This window comes from Bombus flavifrons, chromosome 3 (assembly GCF_040668555.2).
Source record: "Bombus flavifrons isolate JBK064 chromosome 3, iyBomFlav1_principal, whole genome shotgun sequence".
NCBI lineage: Eukaryota > Metazoa > Arthropoda > Insecta > Hymenoptera > Apidae > Bombus > Bombus flavifrons.
In genome coordinates, this window is record NC_138444.1 from 18,717,913 (window position 1) to 18,729,824 (window position 11,912).

General features: G+C 40.8%; 3 protein-coding genes across 4 annotated transcripts in view; 1 reads left to right on the forward strand and 2 right to left on the reverse strand.

Moving 5' to 3' along the window:
- Positions 1–11,912, forward strand: part of Flo2 (flotillin-2) — an 87,967-nt gene that overhangs the window by 43,288 nt on the left and 32,767 nt on the right. The gene's annotated exons all lie outside the window — the stretch shown is intronic.
- Positions 430–5,183, reverse strand: LOC138177829 (glucose dehydrogenase [FAD, quinone]). Its single transcript, XM_069109038.1, has 5 exons — positions 4,669–5,183; positions 3,812–4,068; positions 2,310–2,474; positions 1,972–2,124; positions 430–1,879 (listed from the first exon to the last, which is right to left on the reverse strand). The coding sequence occupies exons 1-5, from the start codon at positions 5,177–5,179 to the stop codon at positions 581–583; spliced, it is 2,385 nt and encodes a 794-aa protein (XP_068965139.1). The 5' UTR covers positions 5,180–5,183; the 3' UTR covers positions 430–580.
- On the reverse strand, positions 6,065–9,814 carry LOC138177830 (glucose dehydrogenase [FAD, quinone]). Of its 2 annotated transcripts, none has more exons than XM_069109040.1 (3): positions 9,738–9,814; positions 8,891–9,266; positions 6,065–8,678 (listed from the first exon to the last, which is right to left on the reverse strand). In XM_069109040.1, exons 2-3 carry the CDS (start codon positions 9,230–9,232, stop codon positions 7,143–7,145), a joined length of 1,878 nt encoding a protein of 625 aa, XP_068965141.1. In that variant the 5' UTR covers positions 9,233–9,266; positions 9,738–9,814; the 3' UTR covers positions 6,065–7,142. The 2 variants fall into 2 exon arrangements, with proteins under 2 accessions (XP_068965141.1, XP_068965142.1); XM_069109041.1 differs by having other exon boundaries at positions 9,762–9,783.

The window sequence follows — 11,912 nt, forward strand, 5'->3', positions numbered from 1 at the left end:
TAATCGTTTTTTGCACCGAGTAATCAATGTTCTAAATTTGAAACTAATATTTCGTGCTAACTTTTGCTCTAAAAATAGTTCCGCGATCTATTCGTTGTATCGATTTATATACAGGGTGGTTGGTAACTGGTGGTACAAGCGGAAAGGGGGTGATTCTACGCGAAAAAAGAAGTCGAAAATATAGAATATAAATTTTCTTTTTAATTTTTTTTTTTTTTTAATTTTTCCATCGAGACAACGATCTACAGTGAGATCCGTTATAACGAGACGCGATAAAGTGCAGGCGTACCGAGCGAAAATTCAAAGTCGATTTCCTCGAAAACAAAGCCTCGAACGGAAAATTTTTATTCTATATTTTCGACTTCTTTTTTCGCGTAGAATCACCCCCTTTCCGCTTGTACCACCGGTTACCAACCACCCTGCATAAACGCTATAAATCTTTTCTACCCCATTCTACTTTTCTACCCTGAAAAGAATTCCGCGTTTCAACGTAGAAACGATAACAAAGCCTCGCTACTCGTAGAATTGAAAGTTGTTTGTTTCCGCGAACGTTGCTATATTCGCTTTAGATGGTGTCGCCCTAGACAAACTTTTTACCATGCAACCAGTCCTCTTTGATCATATCGCTGGCTTTCTCCGCGATCATGATAGTAGGCGCGTTCGTGTTCCCCCTAACGATCTTTGGCATTATCGAAGCGTCGACGACCCTCAGCCCGCTAACTCCGTATACCCTTAGCATGGGATCTACGACCGCGTCGGGATCCCAATCTGGCCCCATTTTACACGAACCTACCGGATGATAGATCGTTGCCGTGTACTCCATCATCACGCACTTCCAGTAATCCTTCGTAGCGAATACGAAATGTCTACACGAAGGCAGAGGTGTATCGATCAGCCGGAAACCATATTTTTGAAACGAGTCCGTACGAAACAACTCTAAAGCAGCTTCTACTCCTTCGACCAATACATCCGCGTCGGGATAGCTCGTAAAATATCCGGGATAGATCAACGGTGGTCCCCACAACGGATCGGTATCGTTTAACAGTATATATCCTCTGCTCTTTGGCGACAATAAAATCGGTCTAATGTTAATAGCGTCGTAATAGGACAGCGGTTCGACCGCTGTTTCGCGATATTCTCCCGGATCTTTCAGATAGTCCTGCTGATTGCTGGCATCGAACGTATACTGTATGTTCGGTAGATCGTACTCGCGTTGAGAAATCGTCTGCAGGAAGACGCCACAGGTAATGGCACCAGCGGCGGATAGTGGTCCCATCTGGGTTTTCTCGTAATAGAAAATGTCATTTTCTTTCAAATCGTTGTCTTTACTCGTCGAGGTAACGTTCAGCGCAATCACCACGCCATCCATCGTCACGTGATCTTGAAGATTCCTTCCAACTGGTAAGTCGCTGACCACCGCGATCCCGTGTTTCCTCAACTCTTCCGTTGGACCAATTCCAGAGAGCATGAGGATTTTAGGCGAATTGATCGCGCCGGCTGACAGGATCACCTCTTTCCTAGCTGAAACCGACCTTGTAAATCCCGTGGCTGTCGAAACGTACTCGACACCGGTCACGCGTTTTGTTTCGTCGTCTATCAACAATCTCGTGACGTGAGCTTCGGTTTCGACCGTCAGATTTTTCCGTTTGCGTCTGACGGGTCTGACGAACGCGCTGTTCGCGCTTTGACGCATTCCACGAGCAGAAGTCATTTGCAGTTTCATCACGCCCAGCTGACTCTCCGCGTTGGAATCCACCGATTCGTGGCCGAGTTCTCGCCAGGCGTTCAACAGGATCTCTGCGTTGACATCGGTATATGGAAATCGTTCTACCGACTGATAGCCTCCTTCTTTGTGGTAGTACGGATTCTTTTTCACGACCTGGAGAAAATACCGATTTTATTCCATCTTCTCGTTACCCGTTCATTCGCTTTCGATATTGCGATTATAAAATGCTTCGATCGATTCGTCACCTCCGGATTCTTGTTATTTTCCGATTTGAGAAAATATGGCAAAACTTCTTCGTAGCTCCACCCGTAATTCCCTTCTTCCGCCCATTCGTCGTAGTCTCTCCGATTACCACGAATGTAAATCATATAATTGATACTGCTGGAACCACCCATCACCTATACGAAAGACGATACACTTTTTAAAGTCCAGATACTTGTAACTTTGTAAATAATAAACGAAGAAAATTTCCAAGTTCGATAGTCTTTATCGATCGTTTGGCATTTCTGAAATTTCAAACTCTCAGTACGTTCTTCACGCTAATTAATTTCTTCGTTCGATGTTGGAACATCGGAATACGTACTTTGCCCCTTGGCCACGCGCAACTTTTACCCCGTTTCGATCGACAAGAGTGTCGCTCCGGTTGCGTACGATACATCCAATCGATATTGCTGGCTGGTAACATAGAGGCGAACGCCGGAATATCGGCTACCATTGGTTCTTCCGTGCCACTTTCCAACAACAGTATCTGAAAATGATCGAAAAGTTTGGTAATAAATAGTTTCTCTTAGTCGATGTTATTTACTTATGAATCATAACTGTATTCTACATGGGGTATTTATAATCGTTAAATCGTTAAATCGTGATATCATAGTAAATTAGCAAGATATTGTCGTTGAAGATACACATCTAGAATCATCGTCGTCGACGATTCTCGAAATAATCCAATAAGCGTGATGCGTTTCGTGGCCTGTTTTAATCGCTGCGAAGCCTTCAAGTGGTCACGACATAATCATCGACGATCTTCTGTTCTGTGACCCGTTTCAAAGAAGCCCTCGACTTTTCAACGAGAGGATTATCAGCTTTCTCTAGCTTTACGCATCGAACGCAACAAAGCGTGCTACGGCATAAAATATTTTTTAGAAAGCAAAAGTTCTTCGTAATTCGTTGATATCGATTCTATACATCTTTTTTTTATGTATATTATAGCTGCATTTTCCGTAGCTTTAATTTCGTTGAAAGCGCAGAGTTTCCCTTTATCTATCTCGATCATTTTAATTATTTCGCTGTAGAATTTTGCCGCAATCTTCGCTTAGATCGCTTCAGATTGTCATTCGTTAGTCAGCCGTTAGTCACCGATTTCCAATGCGCCACGTTAGTAAAAGTCTCGCTTATCCTTATTTCTACGTGTCCGTAAAAACGTATCCTTTCTGTTCGTTGAACGACAATGGAATTTAGCGCAGACTTTACTGCATCAGTTTATTACGTTCGTTTGTCTATATAAAAATTTCAACGATTTTTCTTCCTGTAAACTCGACTGACTGTAAATTCATTCGAAAGGTGTACTTTATTACTTTGAAAAACGAATATTTTAGACACTGAATATTTCCATTCGTTCGAACGAACATCTTTTTACGTTGTTTAAAATGTAAAAATAGTTACTTTTTACGATGCGGTAAAAACGAAAGATTCGTCATGGGTCACAGACGATTGACTGTACGACGAATATGTTAAACACGTACAGCGCTGTACGACTGGCGGTATTTACAACCGGTCCGCAGGTTTTATTCCACGAGTAACAGCAAGTGTACTAAAATTTGTCGGTCGAAGCATGTAGAAATCGCTGCCACTTGGCAAACAAATAAATTGGTAACACCGAATAAATTAGTTAAGTGCGTGTGTACTCGACGAATATTCAAACTCGATCTTCTCGCAAACCAAGACTCGAAGAAAAAGATAATCGCGCTTTTCCTCGACTTATCTTGGCTCGAGCAATCGTTTCCAAGCTAATTGCGCCACCACCACCAACCCCGAGAGTTTCCGCGTGATTCCAAATTAAAACCGAAAGACGAACCAGGCAGCTACCTTCCAATGTTTTACTTCGCTTAGTCTATTCGCAAGGACGCATCCTGCCGATCCAGCTCCAACGATAACGAAATCGTACACTTTCGTTGGCAAGTTGGTCGCTTGCGGCGAATTCACAGTGACCTCGGTGCCCATGAAAATTTGTTGCGTCGCTCGTAGATTATAATTTTGGTCGTTCACTTGGTTCTTGAGAGTTAACGAACGTGGATGTCCGTTCGTCGCACCGTTTATCCATCGTGGTTGATCGTACGTTTTTCCTGTAAAAATTAGCATCGTAAATTAAAAAAATATGTATTGGAGTTAAGCGATAAACAATTAGAGAATTTTCACGCCTCTAAACAAGGGGACGATATCTGTTTTATTTGCTTTGAGTTTTCACTCTCTTACGTAAATGTTTTTTAGATACTACATATATGTTTATATTCTAACCTTATCGGTTTATTAATTGCAAAATAAACACGTTAGACAAATACTTTCACTTACATAGTAGCTATTTGAAATGTTCCAACGTGGTTATTTTGTGTCAATTTACATATAAAAAGTTGATTGCCTCTGTCGCAATTACGCGTGAACGTAATAATAGTAATAGCGTAACTATTTAGACTAATAATGCTAAACAATTTCATACTACGATTCAAACGTTACATACGCGAATTTTAACGTCGAATTTCATTAAACGACATAGAGGAAGATAAAACACGAAGAATAAAATATTCATATTCCAAGAAAAACGTCTAATTTCCTTCGTTCTACCGCTTTCCACGATTTTTATCTCACAATCGGGAAGAAAGGGTGAAATCTGTGCAGTTGCCAAACAAAAACACATAACGCGCATACAAAAATCGATCGTTCTTTACCTTTCTCGCCAACAAAGCCATTGTAAATCGTAACCGGCGTGCCGATCGGTCGATCCACGATTCCCGTTCGCGGATAGAAATCGTAAATTCCTGTAAAATTCGCCATCGACCAACCTATTTTAGCCTTGACGGCCTGGCTGTCGTCGCTTTCATCCTTGGCTCTCGTTGAAGTTCCACGATCGTACCAAAGTACCGAATCGTAAACTCCGCTCGGTGATTTCATTGACGCAGGATCGTCCGGCAACGAAATCTTCCGGCCGTAGATACCATCTTGCCTCGAGCCTGCAAAATATCCTACGCTGGCTTTTGATTTTGTCGATTCTTCGACTCGATCGAATTTCCATGGCGAACTCTGAGAATCGAAATCATCGAACGAATAACGATAAGAGTCTTTCGAATAACCGAAGAGATGAGCGACGAGCGTGAGAAACATGAACGTAGGCGGTTGACAGGTTGACACGGTGGAATGGGGCGAACACAGGCTCGCTAGATCCGGAGGCACCCACGACATCGTTTCTCGAGACGATAACCCTTCTTGATCTTTTCGATGGTTGGCTTGACCGTCGAGGAGAACGAATTGGATGCTGCGTATTGATTTTGACGACGTGTTTGTGCAGAGTAGTTTCTGGGCAAAGTAGTTTCTAGCGGCAACGAGTGGATAGGAGAAGTCGACCGATAAATGTACGGTAGATACAAATTTTGCTAACGGGTATTCAATCGTTCGAAAGGACGAAAATATCTTCTTTCGTTTTACTTTGGAATTTCTAACGTTTCCGATTTTCGATCTACGTAGGTTCTACAATTTTATAATTAGTTAAATTACGCTTACGGTTGTAAAGGTGTGTAATTCGATGTGGTAAACGGAAAACTATTCTATTCTCTTCCAATGCAGAGCCGTTTGTGCCCAGTAGCAGAAGAAAAAGCTTTCGAACGTCGTTTGAACCGCAAAGGGTTGGTTAGCTGGTTGTATCGCCTTCGTCGTTTACATATGGGAACGAAACAACGACACGGGGTGATTGCCAGTCGTTCTTTAAAAGCAGTCGTGTTTTTAGCCCGTCAAGTACTACCTGTCACTAATATCCTCTTTATGGTAAAAGTCTTTAAAAAAAGTTATTCGTTGGTCGATAATTTATTTGTTCGATATAGTTAGTAGTTTATTTATTACTTAATTGACGACAGGCACGTGGCTTCTTATTTGAGTTAGTTTCACGCGAAAGACGTTAATATTAGATTGCATAAACTTACATTAGCACTTCCAGAAAACGCGACGAATCAAGCGTTTCTAAAGTAAATCATCGTCGTAGGGTCAAAGCAAAACACAAGCAAAGAAAAGACGATCTTTCGAATTGTTAATTTTACACTATCGAATTCACTTTCCGCCAACTTTTTATATATACGTGTTAAAGCTAAAATCTATCGAGTATATGGCAACGTTAAAACACTAAAACACTTATCCGGAGCCGAGGTGAAAACCGTCGTACCCGACGACTCGGTTGGACGTCGATGTACAAATGGATGCAACCTAAGGCTCGGTTGGCCACGGAAAGGGTCGCGGGATCTTTGTTACGGATATCGCTGACCATCGACGATTGATTTGAGAAGGAAAGTGGCAGCCTGGTTGCGTTCTTGTCGGAGATCGTCGGAAATGCGGCCGATGGCGTTGTTTCTTGCGACGCCCCCCTGTTACCCCGTACTTTTTGCAACGGCTCGGAGTGTTGCACGCTTTCATTTATTAGAAAAGTCATTTCGCTTCGTTTCCTGGTTAAAGCCTTGCGAAATCCAGGCCTCCTGCTTTTCATCAACTATCATCATAGACTAGATTCTACGAAAGTTGGATTTTTCGCGAACGAACGAGTAGAGTTGCGAACGAATATACATGGAATGGTTCGTAGTTAAAAATTTTCACCGAATTTCGATGAATTTGCTACGACATAAAACGAAGTTTGTTCAACGATCTGCTAGATATTTTGTTGCAAATGATCCCGATTGTTCAACGAATAAATTCTTTACGAATTGCTCTGCATCCGTGTCGACGAGTTGTCGTCGTTACGGGTAAAACGTACTGCTGTCGAGACATAAGTGCGTTCACCGAGTTGCAAAAGAAGCGTAAAATGCATCGGAATGTTACGATGCAATTATCTGCGAATTGCTGTTCCAGAACAGAGAAACGGTCGTGTGATGCAGTTTGAAAATTGTTCGCAAGTTACACGGTAAGCGAACCATTTAAATACTTTGAATTATCCTATTTCTTAAAAAAGTGATCGACGAATTTCTTCAAGTTAATTTTATTACAACGTTTTACAGTACGCGATACAGATCATTATTATTATCGTTGTTATCATAACCGGGTGAAACATAACTTTCGTATAATTTCATGGATTATCAATTCGTTTCGTGCTTTTGCGTGTTTCGCGTATCGAACTCTATCGGACTCTAACGATACTATGAAATATATCGTACATTAGCCAGACCTTTTACAGTTCCACGTGTACTCTTGTCCCCCAATCCTCCTTGATCATATCCGCTCCCTTCTCGGCGATCATCATCGTCGGTGCGTTAGTGTTTCCGCTAACGATGTTTGGCATGATCGACGCATCGATCACTCGTAATCTGTCGATACCGTGTACTTTCAATCTGGCATCCACGACGGACCTGGGGTCGTTAGACGGTCCCATTCTAACCGTGCCAACCGCGTGAAACAACGAAGTAGCTATGTGTCTGATACTGCATTCCCAGTATTCGGTAGAATCGGGCTGCGTATGCCGGCATCCGGGAATATCGAAATGTCGCAACCACATACCGTGCTTCTTTATCGTTTCGGTATTCAACAAAGACTTGATAGCGTCGACGGATTTTAACAACGTCTTCAGGTCCTCCTCTTCGGTTAAATAATTCGTGTAGATCTTGACAGGGTCAGCTGGATCGACGCTGCGCAACTTGACAAATCCTCGACTCTTAGGATTCAATAAAACAGCGCAAGAAAAGAGCACGTCCGACTCCATGATGTTCTCTTGCGCTTGTCGTATCAATTCGTCGTTAAACGCAAACGTTGCCATTAGAGAACTTACTCTGACCGGGTCCCAACGTGGAAAATGGCCAAAGTGGAATTGAATATCCGGATACACGGAATTAGGATCGTTGACATTGACAAAACCGACAAGATCGATCCCTGCAGTGGCTAATTCTCCGGAATTGTGCACTAGATACTCGTAAGTTGCGTCCATGAAAAACGTTGCAGACGGTGGCATTGCCGATTCGTTCACGTAAGCTATGTGAATTCCTAACCAAACGATATGATCCTGAAGATTTTCCCCGACCGGTAGATCGGCCACGGTCGGTATTCCCATTTCTGTCAGATGTTCCTTGGGTCCGATTCCCGAAAGCATCATTATTTGAGGACTAGCGATGCTTCCCGCGGAAAGAATCACTTCCTTCGATGCTTTTACATCGATCGATCGACCATCCTTCAAGGTGACGCGAACACCGGTCGCTCGATCACCTTCCAATAGAATCTTGTCCACCCTACTGGATTTCATCACGTACAGGTTCTTTCTGTCTTTGATGGGAGATAGGAAAGCTTTCGCGGTATTAACGCGACGCGAACTTTCCACGGTGCCCATTGCTCTTCCGAATCCAACGAAACGATCACCGATCACTGGTTCGAGAACGTTCAATCCTAACTCATGTGCACTACTTAGGACGATGTCTAGGATGTTTGTTATGGAGTAATTGTAGTGTCTGATGTTCATCGGCCCACCGATTCCGCAATACTTTTCCCCCCACTTAGCTATATGTTCCGCCGGGCAATTCAAAGATTTCTTGAAGTACGGAAGCACTTCCTTGTAGCTCCATCCTTCGTTGCCTAGACTGGCCCATTTGTCGTAGTCCCTGTCGTTCCCAAACACGTGTATCATGGCGTTGATCACGGAACTACCACCAAGTACCTTGCCCTTCGACCATCTGCATTGCTTATTTTTGATACTCTGACAGATACCCTCTTGAGGCTCGACCTGTGAACAGAAACGGTTGATCAAAGGTACGTTAAGCGCACACCTCGAGACCAAGCTTACCCACGCAACTTCTCGTTCTTCGTACTTTTCTTCCTTCGAAGACAAAAACTTGCGAATAATTGTACTCGTCGATGAAAATAATTTTTGCCGTGATTGGTTTGGTAACGAATCGGATCGATTTCCCGAGCGTTAATTTACTTTAATTTTCATACCTTGTAAGAATAATCGTGATCCTGGTCGAGCAACGTCATGAAGAGACCGGGAACGTCGGTAATGGGATTAGGATCTTCTCCAGCTTCGATCAGTAGAACCTTCCAATCCGTTACTTCTGTCAATCTATGAGCAAGGATAGTACCCGCCGTTCCACCTCCCGCGATCACAAAATCGAATTCTCTTTCCGAAACCAAAATCTCATCCGTCCGATCGATCGGGTAGTCCCCGCTTTTGCTTAAAGTACACAGGCTCGCCAACAGTACTTGTACGAAATGAGTAAGAATGGAGCCTGGCGTCGACGATAGCGCTGCCGCGCAATTTGCGCTCATACACGACTCCATACCTTATTTTTTAGTTGAACGCTATCAGCGCCTCCTAAAATTATAAAGCAAAAGTGTAAAATTGGTAGAAAATTATCGTATTAGATGATGACGTTAAAATTCATTTATAGGGAAGGAATTAAAATACACTTGAAAGATAAATAGATGGTTCCGTTTCGATGCGATAATTTTGCAGAAACATTCTGTATTCTTTCGTTTGAGAAACGTATTTCGCATTAATTGAACGTATTTCGAAGTAGGCGACCGTATTTTTATGTGGCCTGATCTAAACTTATTCGACGAGAGAGATTATTATATAACAGTTGTAAAACAAATAGTTGGATAATACACGTATAGCGTTAAACGTAAATTGCTTTAGAAGTTGAAAAGTAACGCCGAGCGATGGTCGTACGTGTAGGGAAAAAGATTTCCCTAATGCCGATACAGACAACACGTTTCACGCTCTATACTCGATAATTATCAAATGGATTTTCACAAAATATCAAATATTTTCAAATTTAATTACCGATATAAAATTATTGGTACGAACCAATAAGAAATCCAATTCGATCTCGAACTTCCTCTACAGCTCCCGGCTCAAGTATGAATTGCTTTTGTTGTTGACGCGAGCTATTTATGCACATCATTTTCTATCTTTTTTCTATCTTTTTTTTTTACTTTATTCTCTGATAAATGGTAATCTTCGCGTTATTCTGAATAATACAGCGATATACGTATACATGTACGTACAATATCGTGCAAAAGTTTTCGGCCATAGTTTTCTCACTTTATATTTCAAATCTGACATTCTATAGAATTATAACTATTTAATATTATACGATTGTATAACAGTATTCGTATATTATACTATTTTCTTTCGCTTGTCATACCGCTATTGCCGATATTACTTAAAATTCTGTTGGATATCGTTGTTCGAATATAGAAATAAAAATTTGTTTCTTCTTCGAAAATTGTTGCTCGAAACACCGCTCTGCTTACAGACGTTACTTAACTTTGAATACTTCTCGTACATACTGTACTACGTTGCTGAAGTATAATATCGAATAAATTACCGATAAAAATACAATGCTATTGATATATTCGAAAAGCTATATAAGAATGAGATATGACAAAGATATATGAAAGAATGTTAAGTACACAATTGTATATATTATTTAAAACTCTTTAAAACATCGCTTTTGTAATACAAAGTACGATGCCTATCTGACCGGAAACTTCTGCATGATACTGCACATATCCACAGAAATTCGGCGAGGTTCTCGACAAACGATTCGAATCGGCAAAAGTCAAGTAGACTTTTCACAGAACATGCAAACATCGGAACGTGTCGAGTTTGATCCGTAAACGAAACGTGAAACGTAAGACGGTAGAACGTAATACGCGTAATACGATATTATTTGTTCGATACGAATGTCGAGGTTAACTTTTTTTTTTTATAAATCTCTATTTCACGTATATTCGAACACAGGTGTTTACATATATTACACGCATCTGCACCTGGAGTCGTGTATTTTTTTACCTCACTGCACTATTTCACTTGCACGTGTATCTGTTTACTATACTGTACTGCATGTACTATACCGTAATGCTTACTGTATATCCTCGTCGTATCCGTAAAATACATATATCGTTATGAAAAATGAAACATTTTTCTATAATGTAACTGTAGAGTAGAAAAAGTGACACGATATAAGTGAAATGTTTTGAAATTAGAGGGGCGTGCGAAAGATTTCTACTGCTAAAGGATAACGAGATAAAAGGACCAACTTTGTTTTTTTTCTTTTTTTTTTTTTAATGGAATGTTACATTTTCTTTATTCGTAAATGATAGTCACTTTGAAAAAAAATTCATAAAACACAACCGATACTAATGCTAATTGTAAATATTTGAAGGCCAGCGAAGATCGAATAAACAAAGTCTTTTGCAACGTCATAAAACTATTTCCATTATACGCTGGTCCCTACGGAACTATGCAACTTCTATAGAAAACGTTTGTTCGAATTTCGTATTACAACGCATATACATGTATATATTTCGGATGATAATGTTAAGTGGCACACCTTGTATATACATATATACATACATACGTTAAAGATCTTATCGCCTTCTTTTCAGCTTTTAAAAGAATTTTCAGCATAAAGGATGTGTTCGCCTTACAATAGACGAATGCTTATTGAAAACAAGCATAATTTCTATCGATAATACGAGGGTCGTTCAGAAGGTACCGCCCGTTTACATATAAAAGACATATAAAACGATGGAATGTACTTATAGAAGATCGCCTAGTTTCGTTCATATATTGACACAAGTCGTACGAAATTTTGTGTTTGAATACTCGATATCGTCGTTGTATCGCACGTTTAAAATGACGATGCGAATTGAAAATCACGGCAACGGCGTTTTTACGTTTTTACGTGCTTTTCAAAGGCTGAACAAATTCTTCCAATTCATCATATTGACGGTAATAGAATTATGGATGAATTATTAAATAAGATTGCGGCAAGTCGATAGAGACAGAGAAACTGCACGTGATCGTAAGCATTCAAGCCAGCTATCTCTCGTTGCAGAGAAAGATATGTTTAATCCATGATGCTTTGCAAAAAATGACGATTTAAAGGATTGCGTAAGACGATAGATATGCGAACTGACGTGCAAAAGGTCGTAGAAGATTTCGATAAGC

Coding starts and splice junctions, on each gene's coding strand:
- LOC138177830 (XM_069109040.1), bottom strand. CDS start 9,232: ATGGAGTCGTGTATGAGCGCAAATTGCGCGGCAGCGCTATCGTCGACG. Junction 8,679..8,890: donor ATCACGATTATTCTTACAAG/GTATGAAAATTA, acceptor TTCTGTTCACAG/GTCGAGCCTCAAGAGGGTAT.
- LOC138177829 (XM_069109038.1), bottom strand. CDS start 5,179: ATGTCGTGGGTGCCTCCGGATCTAGCGAGCCTGTGTTCGCCCCATTCC. Junction 4,069..4,668: donor TGGCTTTGTTGGCGAGAAAG/GTAAAGAACGAT, acceptor TAATTTTTACAG/GAAAAACGTACGATCAACCA. Junction 1,880..1,971: donor AAAATAACAAGAATCCGGAG/GTGACGAATCGA, acceptor TATTTTCTCCAG/GTCGTGAAAAAGAATCCGTA.